The 14,474-nt window shown below is 46.6% G+C and overlaps 1 protein-coding gene across 3 annotated transcripts in view; it reads right to left on the bottom strand.

Annotated features, from left to right (window-relative positions):
* Nucleotides 1–614: 614 nt before the first annotated feature.
* Nucleotides 615–14,474, bottom strand: part of baz2a (bromodomain adjacent to zinc finger domain, 2A) — a 32,649-nt gene continuing 18,789 nt past the window's right edge. For all 3 annotated transcript variants that reach the window (XM_066708603.1, XM_066708602.1, XM_066708604.1), the window contains exons 17-30: nucleotides 14,271–14,442; nucleotides 13,922–13,984; nucleotides 13,578–13,722; nucleotides 12,767–13,470; nucleotides 12,378–12,618; nucleotides 12,014–12,169; nucleotides 11,744–11,904; nucleotides 10,604–10,669; nucleotides 8,751–9,037; nucleotides 8,415–8,550; nucleotides 8,105–8,251; nucleotides 7,571–7,824; nucleotides 7,115–7,258; nucleotides 615–4,023 (exon numbers count right to left, since the gene is read on the bottom strand). In XM_066708603.1, coding sequence (XP_066564700.1) covers nucleotides 3,864–4,023; nucleotides 7,115–7,258; nucleotides 7,571–7,824; nucleotides 8,105–8,251; nucleotides 8,415–8,550; nucleotides 8,751–9,037; nucleotides 10,604–10,669; nucleotides 11,744–11,904; nucleotides 12,014–12,169; nucleotides 12,378–12,618; nucleotides 12,767–13,470; nucleotides 13,578–13,722; nucleotides 13,922–13,984; nucleotides 14,271–14,442 — 2,836 coding nt within the window. In that variant the 3' untranslated portion in view covers nucleotides 615–3,863. The remainder of the gene's footprint in view (nucleotides 4,024–7,114; nucleotides 7,259–7,570; nucleotides 7,825–8,104; nucleotides 8,252–8,414; nucleotides 8,551–8,750; nucleotides 9,038–10,603; nucleotides 10,670–11,743; nucleotides 11,905–12,013; nucleotides 12,170–12,377; nucleotides 12,619–12,766; nucleotides 13,471–13,577; nucleotides 13,723–13,921; nucleotides 13,985–14,270; nucleotides 14,443–14,474) is intronic.

Raw genomic sequence — 14,474 nt, 5'->3', positions numbered from 1 at the left:
TTGCATGCGCTAGTGTGCTTGAGTGTTCGTGTGTTTGAGTGTGAGAGTGTTCATGTTTTTCCAGTGACTGCGCACACGTGTTTACATAGTTTGAGAGGGTGTGCACACGTGAGTGTTCCTGTGTTTGAGTGTGAGCACGTTAGTGTGGGAGAGAGAGAGAGAGACAGACACACACACATTGTGCGTATGCGTTAGTGTTTGAGATTATGGGTAAATGTGTGCTCTACCGCAGCCAAGGTGCATGCATGTGTGCGTGTTAGTGTGTTTGTGTTTGAGAGGGTGTGCACGTGATGCAGGCATATGACTGGTAGCATCACATGCACAAATACAGGATAACAAGTCCCATCTCCCACTGTATACAGGCACACAGCTCTGGACAAAAGGTTAATATGTAAACTTATTATGCGTTAATGTACCCTGTGGCAGAGCACTCCGATTCTCCTCCAGGGAACAGGGAGATCAGGCGCATTACTCATTCCTTTCAGGGGATGTCTGCCAGCTGCTTTTCTCCCTTCTCTCTGGATTCCCCCCCAAAAAACAACCATCTATACTCTTGTAGAAGATGATTGGACACAATGGAACCACACAGAACAGAGCCAGGCGCACAGCCGGAGAACTCTCTACTGGATGTGGTTTATTCAGCTGACAGTACATTCTACAGGATGCACATAGTGAGGTCACATCAGCACAACACAGCTCATAGCTTCCTTTAATGCCTCCTCTTAAAAATTATATATTGGTCCTAAAAATATAGAAAGGAATAAATTTAAAGTCACAAAAAACTGTACATTATTAAAAATTATTCACTAAACACCACATTTTGGTTATAGAAAAAGTGTGTCCCTTCAGTGTAAAAAGGAACTTTTTTTCTCAATTTTATTTTGCATTTCCTTTTTTTTTTTTTTTTTTTCTTTCATAGACCAGTTTAAATTTCAGTGTAAGAAACCAGAACTTTTAAATACACCAGAACCACTCTTCTTCTCCCTGCCCCCCACCCCCCGTGAAGTCCTGCTGGGTCAGCGCCAGGATCGCATACAGTCTGGAGGAATGGAAGATAGGTAAATGGGAAAAACAAAAAACAAAACAAAAAACAAACCTAAAGAACAAAACCAAAAAAACAGACCAGACAAAAAAAATTAAAAAATAAATAAATAAATACACACGGCTCCTACACCCAAGACCAGATTAGCTTCACATGAAAACACCAGACAGGTCTGCGCATTGGCAGAACTACAGCAAAACAAAAGGAATGCCGCTCAGAGGAAATGCTGCTGAATAGCTGGAATGGCAGCAGATACAGCAGATAAGCGGCCAACCGGGTGGGCAGCCTGGAGCCCCAGAACAATTAGCAGACCCAGAAATGCATACATACATACATACATACATACATACAACAACCGATTAAGCCAAATACCCTTTTAAGTCACTCAGAGTTCAGACTAAATGAGAACCAGAAGACCCAGTACGGACTCTCTGCAGAACCAGGGCTGCAGACCCTGCTGTACAGGACTGTACTGCGTCTCTCTCCAGGACGAGCACTTTCTTGCCCCATTTGTATCGCTATTAATACAAGTTATTATTGACTAGTATACTCTATTTAGCACCTGAAAATTACATGAACTGAGATAAAGTGACAATCATACGAATGCACTGGCTGAAGGAGCAGGCGGCGGCTCTGGCGCAACGCAAACTGATAATGGATTATTGAACAAAATGCCTGGAGGTAGAGAGAGGGAACGGCAGCTCTGTTTTTCCTTTGTTTTTTTAAATATAGGAAATTTAAATAAAACGATCAAGAGCCCCTACCATGTTTCACACAGCTAGTGTCCCAGGCCTGGTTCTGACTGCGACAGACCTGCATCAGCATCCCTGCCAGCCTGAGGAACATGTCCGCCTCCCTGCCCCACTACCCCCCAGATGCACTGCGCTGTGGCCCTGGCACTGCTGGGGTTCTGCTACCCTCTCTGGAAAACTTAAACCTCCTCACACCGGTTTCCTTTAAAAAAATAAAAACCTTTTTGTCTGCACGTTACACTACTGACTTCACCAAAAGGATCAGACTAAAAAACTAAACCCTAGATTACACACTAAAACCCAGCTTCCTGGAGCTTATTATTGCCATCGAGAGTTTTCTAGTGTGTGAAATCTGCTTTATTCCTTTAAAATGCATTAAAATCGTGGGTTGTTACTGTTAAAATGACATGAGTCACATCTGCGAATCTGCGCCACCCACATCGCACTGGTGGTCTGCTCCCGCCATTGGACTAAAGTTTTGTCAATTGAACTTAATCTTCTCTGAAGTTTATACGCAATCCCTTTCATTTAAAAAAAATAAAATAAAAATACGGGCAACTTGAAATTCCCAGCTTCTCGAGAGCTTAAAAACACGAATTAAGAGGCGGGGGGGAGGGAATTCGGTTCATTGGGGCGAGTCATTGGCTGCGCCACTGTAGGTCAGCTCCTTCACGAGCCCAGTTGGAAACGGGCACGGAAGCTCTGAGCTCGCAAGGACGAGACCGGGAAGATGCCAACCGTGACAGCCATTAATCAAAATACAATCTATATAAAACAAACATGTAAAGTGACTGATCTAAAACAACAAAAATATAGAATGATTTTCCTCCAATTCCTCTGATAACAGTACTGAGAGTAAAGCAGCATGGGATATCGGGAACCCACTGCCCTACCTGAGGAGGGACAGATACTAAAAAAAAATATATATTTTTTTTTGCTTTTTTTTTTTGTACTGGCCATTTAATGCATTTTCTAGACATCACTAATATGTGGTCTGTACACATTCACTATAACCTATTGCTATTAAATAATCCCAGCTAATCTTGTATCTTTTATATATATAATATATATATTTAAAAAAAATGCTTCTAGTCAACAGACTGCTACACTATAGTCTTCTAATGAAGGGATATTTTACACCCAAACTCTTAAAAAGAAAAATTCATCATATTCCCAAACTCCACCTGTTCCTTCCCTGCCTGGAGCAGCCCACACCTTTTATGAACGTGTGGATTTCATCATTATGGGGCAGCACTTCCCAAAGTGAACAGTCTGGGCTGGTCAAAACCACACAGACCAGAGGGGAGGGGATGCAGTGGAGTGTGGGTCAGAAACTCAGTCCATTTCAGTCCAGCAGGAGATGGGCAAGTGAAGCCCTGCCACCATCACAGCCACAGCCACAGCCCCCAGCCAACCCGCAAAAACAAACACGAATGCAACTACTGCCCCCTCGAGCACAGGAGTGTGATAGGGAGCAGAGGGGGTGGAGTGTTGTCTGGAGAGCCCAAGGAGTGACGCCACTGTGACTCCGGCACCCGACGCAGGCGTGAGGCAGGGAATAAAAGAAAAGATATATATATACAAAATACAAAAATACAAACAAAACCAAAGCCTGAGACACCCCAGAGAGGTTGAGGTTCACTGGACACGCCTTCACTTCCTGCCACATGGTGCACACATGTCAGAGTAGAAGAGTTTGTAAGAAACTAAAAGGTGGGGGGTGGGATTGGGGAGCAAAAAACTAAAAACAAAACAAAAAGCGGGAGGGGGAGGTAAAAAAAAAAAGACAGAAAATAAAATAAAATATATATACATATATCCATATAATATATGTATAAACCCGAGCCAGTGTGGCCTCCAGTTGCAGTAGCAGTAATAGTAGTAGTAGTAGTAGTAGTAGTAGTAGTAGTAGTAGTAGTAGTAGTAATAGTAGTATTAAGAGTTCCGCCTGCAGCGTCCGTATTGAGGGGTGGGGGAGTCCACACATCGCCCCCCCGCCCCCAACCTCATGAAGTCTCCTCCCCCATCTCAGTCACTTTTCCTTCAGGTGGTGGTGGGGGGGGCTCAGCTCACTTTTCCTTGCTCTGGTAGAACTCGGCCCAGCGGTTCTCAAAGAACTTGCGCATGGCGTGCCCGGCCAGGCCCACCTCGGATGAGTCCTCGTTGAATAGCTGGCAGTTGTCAAAGACCAGGTGGGCATCGGCCGCAAACTCCTCGCAGCTGCAGTACCTACGCAGACAAGGACAGCATGAGTATGGCATGGTTGATCGTAGTGTGCATGGCTCTTATTAACCCTCAGAGGTCTACAGGGATGATTTTTGGACCAAATGTCTGCCTTTAGCCTTAAAAAGGTTTTTATTGGACAATTCTAAATTGGTTACGGACAGTTCATTGGTAGAGAGGTTTGTTGTGAGTATTAACCAATCAAAAAGCTTTTAAAACAAACTTTTTATTGGTTAAATAAGCCCAGTCTCTTAGAGAAAATGGGGAAAATGGTGGCACACTGAAAGTGCTCCCTACATGAGAGCATTTTTAAAGGAGTGGGGGATGTTTTGAAAATGTTACTTCAGACAGATAAAACTCAATTAAACTTAAGTATTGTAAACGTAATTGGGCACCTTTATTAGTATTGTAGATAGTATTAGTATTATGACTATGACTTTGAAGAGGGGGAGGCAAAAGTTTGATGAGAATGTAAATGCGAGGGGGTGAAGGTACATATTTAAGATTTATTGAAGATAAATCTAAATTTATTTCAGGTGGTCAACCTAAATTTCAGAATCCCCTTTTCAACCTAAACAACAATTGACAAAAGAAAACCACCAAGATTAAGAAATACACAGAAGTAGTAGTCCGAGATGGCTAACCGAACCGGCTGATTTCTCAAAGAAAGCACACATCTGCACTGAGTCTGACACATGCGTTTATAATCAATGCAGAGTAAGCAACGTACATTATGATTGTTATTACATATTACTGGTAGTAATGACAACAATATGAGGGTCAATGTGATGCATGCATTTTGGTGTCCCAAGCATATTACATGTATTTATTTGTTATTAAAACTGAATAATATGTCTCAGCACTCCTATCTTTATTCACTGATGGGAGTAATTTTCATGAGTATTTAAAATCGTAGGAGCTATTAATGTCATACTGGATAACAGTCCACACCTAAAATGTAAATTCAAAACGGTTACAAAAACTCAAAAAAAAAACTATGAAACCTTAGATCTAACAGTTGGGCATAATTGTGTGAGTGTTTGCATTAATGTATACAAATATTGCAAAGACTTAATTAAATTTTTACATGAAAAAAACTTTTGTCCCCATAGTGGGATTTCTTCCAATGTCATTCTGGACAACAGACATTCAGGAGCATTTTTACATCAGAATGCATTTTTGCTAGCCATGTGACAGGACATTACATAAGATTATGAAGGACCCCCATGCTGTGCAGAAAGTTTAGTAAATCTCTCCTAAAATGTTGATAATTTGACCTTTTCAATTACTTGTGCACTAGGGTACAAAAAGCATTATTGTTTTTAGGAGTATTTTTGAGCATGTAGGCATCACATTTACATTGTCATGTTTTAACACAATAACATTTATAACATTATTTCTGTGGATGTCCTTAAATAACAAATGAGATGGCAACATGGTCATTGTTTTGTTCTAATTTATATTTATGCCATGAAGCCATTTGCAAGTTTTAAGAGAAAATATAAATCCAAGTTCAAAAATAGCATAATTCCCATACATTTAAAATGTTACATCAAAACATTCAATATACTTTTTAATCTTTTGAAATGTTAATGAACTGAACTGACCTGACTTCATGTCATAAATGAGTGACAACGTTGTTGCCATTTTTTTTTTTTTAAATGGCATGTTTACAGGTTTCCCGTATAACCTAAAAAAGTTAATGTGCTGAAAATTAAGTTAAATGTTTTTAAATCTTAAAATGTTTTACTGCTACTGTTTTATCAAAGCCTATGCCTTGAGTGGAATTGTACTACAAAGTGATTGTTCACTTCTCAATTACTGTTAATTAAAAAAATATACATTTAGTGACTTTCACTCTGTTAAATACAGAATGTTTTTTTTAAGTACATCTTTGTTGCCGAGACTATCTTTAGATATCATCCCATATGAAATGTCACAGTATGTCATTCCGAGTAACAATATCCGTCAGGTAGGAAAACAGATTTTTCTTGTAAAAATCCATAAATCAATCAGTGTCCTTGAGTTAAGGATACAACAATAAATAAATTTACTAGAAAGCATTTTCAAACATTTCCCATCATTTTTCTCTATTCAGTGTTATGTTTTGGGTGACTAACTTCAAAAAATGCACCGGTGTCGATTTCTTCATTTCTTCACTGAATGTTTGTTAAGATCAAACTATGAATACTTATAACCCACTCTATGCTGACAAAAAACAAATAGAAAGTCAAATAATTTGCAAATCTATCAGTTATCCAGTATGACATTTTTGATACTAGAAATCATATGATTTAAAGTAAAAAGTATAAATGACTTTTCAGAAATAAAAATTTGAAAATGTATGCATAACATTCTAATGAAGGTAGACAGAACTTTAATTTGTATACATGTTTTTTTTTTCCATTTTAAAATCCTTATTCATCACTGAACCATGAATAAGGACATTTGACGTTGCTTTTATATTTATTCAACACAACACAAGCCAACCGGATGATTGTTTGTTGTTTTGCAGTGTAGTTCTGACGAGTTTCTAGACAAGTGTGCTTCTTGCAAAACCGATCTCTTGAAATGTTATTTGTAAACATCTGATTTTTCAGGATTTTAAAAAGAACATGGGATGCGTGTAAATTTAAGAGTTTATAAGCTGGGTTAATTTTGAAAATGTTGTTTAGAGAATAAAAATGGTGTCTATACAATGTCTGTTTCACTGCTAATGCACATTTCTGTATTAATTCCAAAAATAATTATAGAAAGAATGAGAAACTTAAAATATCTTGTGTTTCTAGTGATGTAGAGGTTTCATATGATAATTTTACTTAACTATAATGAAGTAATTTGCTGTGCTATACCAAACACTGTGACTTGAGAGGTGACTGTAGTCCTGACACGTAGAGCAGTCACTGTGAGCTTAGTATTCTGAGGGTTAAATCAAATAAACCATTGTGAGTAGCCATCAGCAAATTGGTCACCATGACTACAGGTGATTATTCCCAAGGATCAGCGGCATGAGTGGCAGCCATCACTGGGGGGTTTAGGACCTAACTGGTTCAGCGATGGATGTGTGAGGGACGTGAGGGACAGGTGGCTCACTCACCCGCCCTGCAGCAGCCGCTCCCTCATGGTAAGGAAGTCCATGGGGTTCTTGACGATGCGGCGGTACCCGGGAACCAGGCGGGGGTTCACCGGCTCCAGGAAGGGCCAGGCGTCGCTGTGAGACTCCATCTCCATCAGGATGATCCTGCACAAAGACCCAGTCAGTCAGTCAGCCATCAAGACTGATTACCACAGTGCAGGGTAGGACATGTGATCCATCGGAGTTTCGTTATAGTGAATGAGCCCAAAGTGCTTAAAGTTGGCACAGTGAACCAACAAAGCAGTACCCAACTTTTCACCTCCTGATAAACTGAAGAGCACAAACCACTTTAAAATGCACAGAATAAACTTGGAATGTGAAAACTCCATCAATGTGAACAACCATCTCCAAGGAGACTGATTAAGTGAAAGCAGTATGCGATGGAAGATGAGGGTTCGGAGGTTGGGGGTTACTCACTCGCAGTAGGTGAGGTCAGGCTGGTTGCGTGTGGCCATGCGCCGGCGCTTGGAGGGCGAGTGGCCGGAGTCCCCTGAGTAGCGGGCGTGTGCGGGGGAAGGCCCCTCCCTGCGCCGTGTCTGCATGCCCCCCGCCCGCCTGGGGCTCTCTTCCTCCTCCGAGCTGCCCGAGCTGTACCCACTGCCCCCTGCCCGCCGCTTCCGCGACCCACTGCGGCTCGGCTGCTTCCTGCGCTGCGGGGAGTCACCGTTCACCTGGGGGGTGGGGGGGAGGGAAGAGAGACTTGTCTAAATGTACACAAAAATGTCACACGGGACAAACACTGAAGTATCATTGTACGAGCATGTGACCCACTGCAGTCACAACGGAGGCATTGGTTTGTTTTTGCATTTTCACACTTCAAGTCACAAGTATTTGACATTTCTGGCTTCTAGGGCTGAGAGCAGAGAGAAAACAGCAAAACACACGCCAATCTCTCTCTCATCCATTCCACTAAAGGCACCAGTCCCCTGGGGGTAAGGGGGGGGTGGTCACCTTGGAGACACAGACGGGGCAGAACCAGTCTCCCTCTGGGATGGCTGAGATCTTGGGCCGCAGACAGTACATGTGGCAGCCGCGATCACAGCCGTCACACAGCAGCAGGAACTCGTCGTTGTCACCCTTTCGACACACCAGGCAGGTCTGAAGAGGGGGAGGGGGAGAGTGGTCAAAACAGCGCACAGAGAGCTGTAGAGAGTGGGTACAGGGGAGAAGAAGACCAGGGGGGAGAGATGTACCAAGGAGAGGGAGAGATGGAAGGGGGTGGGGAGGCTGGAGGGAGGGAGAGAAGGCAGACAGGGCGCACCACTTTGACGACGGAGCGCTCCCAGGCGATGGCTCTCTCCAGCTGCAGGAGGCAGAGGGACACCTGGGCGGCACTGCGGCACCGGTCCAGACCCTGCCGCCACATGCGCAGCCGTGGCGTGATCTCGCTCTCCACACTGAGACAAACAGAAACCGCTGCGTTAAGACAGACCCCACAGCCAGCACACACTGCTCCACGGTAATGGACTGAAGCATACTGCCCCTACTGTACTGTATAGCTTATAAAATAGACATACTGCCTGTTCTCTACTGCACCACACTGCCCCCTACTGTACTTCACCATGATTCTGCACCGAGCTGCCCCCTTGCCACTCACCTCTCCAGGTCCAGCGCGCTGCCCTCCCCAGGCAGAGGTGGAGCCAGAGGGGCCAGCTTCAGCACCTCCCCGGGGACCCACAGGGGCTCCTTCAGGTAGCGCCGCTCAACGTTGCGCTCCAGCGCTGCCAGCCGCAGCACCGCCAGGTCCAGCGGGTTGGTAACAAGCCTCAGACAGTCTGACCATTCCTTCTTGGTCTTCACCAGCCAGTCATCCAGCGGCTCCACCTGGTGCTCGTGGTACTCCAGGTCCTCTCGCGTTGAGTCAGGCTCAGGCAAAGTCCAGCCCTAGAAGAGGGAACCAAAATTGATCAAAAAACAAAAACAAACAAAAAATCTACCAATGAAATGAATCTTTTTCCAACCCATTTCACATTATAGTACAAAACGTTAGGAGAATGGAGCTGAACCTCTCAGTACTGTGAGTTACAGCAGGGGGCTGCGGGGAAAGTACAGTTTATCATTTGAGATAATGTGTTGGGGGGGGGGGGGGGGGGGGGGGGGAAATGTACAGCACTGTGCCCCGAGTGTGCCCATGGCCTCAGGGTCCAAGCTACAGCCAGACTAGTCACTGTTCAGCAGGTGCCGATTTCACCAGTGACTGCCAGCAGTAACTTTCCGGTGATTACTCAGGACGCATCTGTTCAGACTGTACCTGTAATACAGCAGCTTATTCTCCTGTTCAGCACTCCTGTAATTTTACACTTTATATAACTATGCTTCATTATGCTCCTGCTAATTTATAAATTGTTAGATCTCCTGTGGTTTACTGTGATTTCTCCTATGCCCCCTGCCTTAGATCTTATCCAGGACTTCAAAGAGATGACAAGTGCGGACATGATGCAGTGATCTAGGATGTACGTTTTGTATTTTATATTAACTGTTCTTCTGCACTTCTGTAGTTTTTAAACTGTACTTTGTGTTATTGCTTAATTTGAATTTTGTATTGAATTGTATTGCTGATTTTTTTTTAAAGTGTGTAACCTATAAGTCAGCCTGGGTAAGGGTGTCTAAGAAACTATTATTAAAAATAATAAATACATAATTAAGTGTTGCTGGTGAGAAGCGCCCCCTGGTGACACAAACTGAAAGGGAGGACTGGGATGGGGTAGTGAGTAAGTAAGTAGTGAGGGCCTAGCACATTCAGTTCCACCACCACACTGTGCTAGAGAGGAGCGGAAAGGAGGAGTGAGAGAGTAGAGACGACCCGTTGTTAGTGCAGTATGTACAGGGCTCATGTTCCACAGCCTGAGACAGTCCACACTGTCAGTGTCCGTCAGTGTTTGCTTTAATGTCCAGCACACCTAAGAAGCTACAAATAAACAATAAAATCTGCCAAGCACTAACAGGTTTACATGTGCAAAGAGTATGGTTGCATCTACAAATATTCAGCTCTCTTTATCAGTACAAACAGAGTTTTCGAACGTCTAGCTAGATTGTGCAGAGAAGAGGGTGCTCATCTGTGCTGCACTGCACCTACAGGTACAGTGAATTAAGTATTTTGCCCAGCTGAGCTGCAGATTCCGGCGATCAGCTGAGGAGAGCATTGCAGACAAGAGCGCCTCAGGTGAACATGAGCCCTGTAAGCCACCCCCCACCCACAAAGCTCCCGTCCCGTTGCAGTCATGAGACACTGGCTCAGGAGAACGGACACTGCTGGGCCCACTAACATGGCACAGCGCTTCAGAGGGCAAGTGGAGGAGGTGGAAAAGGATGGATTAGAACAAAGATGCAGATGACAAATCACACAGCTACAGGCGGGGGATGTGGAGGTCCACACAGAAGCCCCCCCCCACTAAGCCACACTATACCACCACCACCCCCCCCCTCCCATCAACCCCACAAGTGTTGTACCTGAGGTCCTGGGGCAGCTGTTTCCGTGTTATTGTCAGTGAGGCTTCCTCCGCCGCTGGGTACCATCTTGAAATATAAACGGTGAACATGTGATGTTGTGATGTGATGTGATGGGCAGGGGAAGGGGCAGGGCCTACAGCCTGCTATGCCAACACCCCGATCAACTACATGGGACCTCGGCTCCAGGCAAAATTTTTATGTCAGGGATTTTAAATTACATCTCTTTAGTTGATGATTAGCATAGTGAGGACTGACTGTGTGTTTGTGGGGGGGGTGGTGGTGATGGTGATGGACTAGGAACACATGATTTTTGTAGCCAATTAAGTGGTTTTCAGTCAGTTCATTTGAAATGAAATCATGGAAATGCACACACAAACAATGTATAGAGCAGGGGCAGGCTCTGGTCCAGGGGGCCCCAACTGTGCTGATAGTTATCAGAGCTTGATTGGTGCAGAAACTAATCTCAACCCAATTTCTAATCGGACTTGTTAAATGAAAGCAAGCAGCATGGGGCGGGGGGGTGGGGCGTGGACCAGAGATGAGCACCATGGCTCCAAAAACAGGTAGACAAACACCCTGCTTAACCTGCCCTTACTGGGGGTTTTATGTTATGGCATAAATGAAATTAATAACTGAATACATAAAAATGTAAACTTGACACTTTCTGTGCTCACAAACACCCCTCCCCTTGAGATCATCAGACAACTGCCTTTGCAGAAACTCATAGGCAATAAACAAAAAATCCATAGGACTATGCCACAGCCCTGGCCAACCCCCAACCTAATCACCACACATCCCGGCCCTGGAGAGACCCCTTGCATGCATGTTTTGCAAGCGCCTGCATGATCAGTTTCGACCTAACCAATGACTATACTGGTTTGGTGACAGTTGGGCTAGACTGGACTTCTCCAGGACCAGGGCTAAACACTCATGACTGACCCACAGACTACCACAAAACTGCAACCACCACCCTGCTCAAGATCATAATCATGAGGAGGTACAGATTTCTACACACTGCCATGATGGATCTTGGGAAAAGCAGTCCCTGCCATCCTGCCTGGCTTTCCTGCAGCTTCTGTGACTGGGCAGCCAGGCCCAGGACTACATTGCCCAGTAGCCCCCTCCCTACGCGTCCCTGACCTTGAGCTGGAGATCGGCTCCGAGGACACGCTGCTCCAGGTCCTCCACCCACTGAAGCACACTGAGGTCTGTCTCCATGGCACGCGCGTACGGTTCCCATGGTGACGAGGCCACCTGGCACAGTGGGCCCACCTCATCCAGGGACAGCCGGAATATCGGGTCTGGAGATGAGGGGGAGGGAGGGAAGAAAAAGGAAGACATGAAGTCTTCAGGACTAAACTGAAGTATTTAAACTCCAAGCCCAGCTCCCCATCTCAGCAGTGTACGTACCATTCTTGGGCTGAGCACACACCTCGGCGAGGATATCCATGTGCTTGGCCAGGTACTTGTGCAGGGCTTTCTCCCGGATCCCACGGGGGTGCAGTGCCTGCACCAGGGATGCCAGCTCCTCGGGGTCTCGTACCCACCACCACCCACGACGCATCTCTGCACAGAGACAAAACAGACACGGTGAGACAGGGGAAGGTGCAGCCCTGCAGTGACTCTGAGCCAAGGGGTCAGCTACCATTTAAAAAATGTGTATATAAAATATGTACACTGATACATAAACATGTGGCAATTTCTAACAACGTGGTGACACTGCAGCAGGTAAGAGCTTACAGAAGCAAAAAGTGTGCAGTGAGTGTATACTGGCCTGTGGGGATGGGCTGGGCGATGAGCTGTGTGAAGTATTTTTGCTCGATCTGTCGCAGTAGTTTGCTGGGGGGGCGCCCGCGCCGCTTGGTGCCGCCTGGAAAGGAGAAGCCAAGTGCTGCCGGGTCCTGGGGGGTTTGGACCGGGCCACTGTCCCGCCGACGCCTCCGCCCCCCCGGCTTCACCAGTGGAGTGGAGCACACAGGTGGGCTGGGAAGAACTGTGCCAGGGTACAGAGCAGACTGGAGAGAGAAGGGAGTGATGATATTTTACAAAATCATAATATACATTTGAAACCTTCTCAAGCTCTATTATTAATGAAAGAGTCCAGGGGAGGATGAAAAATGAAATAAATTAACAGTCCAATCTGGGAATGGCGCCAAGTCTCACCTGCAGGGTGGCGGAGTGGGCAGGCAGACTGGGGGGTGAGGTGGGGGTGGGATGAGGGGAGAGGGGCCCAGGAGATGAGGCCACGCTGGGGTTGCAGGGTGTTTTGGAGAGGAGGTTGAACCACTGTCCACGTCTCTCTGCCACCTTCACGCTGTCAGGGGTGGCAGCGGAAGCAGGGGCGGGAGTGAGGAATGGGGAGGCCAGGGAGAGGGAGAGGGAGCCGTCTGGTCCTTCCTGCGAGCTACTCTCCATGCCTGTCCCGTCAGTGGCCAGGGAGCTCTGCGATTGGCTGAGCCAGCTGAGGAAGGCGGACTGTGTGAGGTCCTGCTGGCTGTGATTGGAGAAGCCGCTGTCGGACACATTTATGGCCCCGGGGACAGTAGCAGGCAGGGACAGGGAATCATCAGGAGCGGCCATCTTGCTGCTGCTGCGCCGGCGGCGGCGGCGGCTCTTGGCGGTGCGCAGGTGCAGCTCCACCTCCGGCTTGATCTTGCGTGGCCGTCCACGGCTACGGGGGCTGCTCATCAGGGACGCCTCGCCAGGGAGAGGGTCCTCTGAGGGATGCAGTGGTGGAAGTGGGGAAGCGAGGGTGGGTGGAGGTGAGGCAGAGATGGGAATCTCCGCTTTGGGCTCCTTCTTTACCGGGGTGACGACTGGCACAGCAATCGGCACAGGTTCCTCCTTTGGTTGGGGCTCCTCGGAGTCTGCATGGGAAGAGATCAAAATTAAAATGTATTTATAAATAATATATATCCGACAGTTCAGGGCAGTATTGAGATCTGTGCTCCACCTCCAGGAATCTCTCCCTCACCTTGGATCTCCTCAGGCCCCTCCACCAGCACCCCCCCGACATGTGGCAGGACCCAGTACCGGCGCCGGTACCGGTCCTGACCCAGAGACACGGCCCTCAGGGACTGGGAGCACTGCAGCAGCTTCTTTCGAAAAAACACCTGACGCTGTAGAGAGGGGAGGGAGAAAGAAGCGTTTAACTTTAGTCACATAAAAATAAAGTCGACTTCACACCCCTGCATCACTCATACATTACATTAATTCAATCAAATATAAACAAACTGAAACAGGCCTGATGTGCCAGACAAGGCACAGAGCATAGTCACCCTGCTGGCCACTTGGCCCTGCCTGTGTCTGCAGACTGACCTTGGTAAGCTTATCAATCTGTCTCTCCAGCTCCGGGACACTGGCTGTGGAGGGGCTCTCACCCTGGGGGAAGGAGAAACAAGAGTCAGGTAGGGGCAACAGGAAGTGATTAGAGCAGTGGTCCCACAGCCTGGCTCTGGAGGGAGGACTGCCCCGTGTGTTGGCGACCCCCTAGCTGGTCTGCGTTTCAGCTGAGCTCTTAAACGTCCACCCTGAATAATAATTGCAATATAACCAATGTATTGTATTAAGACTCTTGGATAAAATAGTAAATCAACTCAAGTATTATGAATTATAATGCATAATCTGTAATGTTATGGGGTGACAGATGCACAGAGGCACGCAGTACCTCACTGAGCTTGGGCTCCTCCTTGCGAGCGCGCCGGCTGCCTCTCCCTGGCGGCGTGGCCTCCTCCAGACTCAGGCTCTCCTCCTCAGCCACACGGGCGCTGCGCCGACGCTCCTCCGCACACAGCTCCCCCTCTGAGCGCCCCGTCTTGCGGGCAAGGGCAGCCTTCAGCCTTGGTGGGGGGGCGGAGGAAAAGAAAATGTA

Source organism: Amia ocellicauda, chromosome 7 (genome assembly GCF_036373705.1).
Source record: "Amia ocellicauda isolate fAmiCal2 chromosome 7, fAmiCal2.hap1, whole genome shotgun sequence".
In the NCBI taxonomy this organism is placed as follows: domain Eukaryota; kingdom Metazoa; phylum Chordata; class Actinopteri; order Amiiformes; family Amiidae; genus Amia; species Amia ocellicauda.
This window is presented reverse-complemented; position numbering and strand designations above follow the sequence as displayed.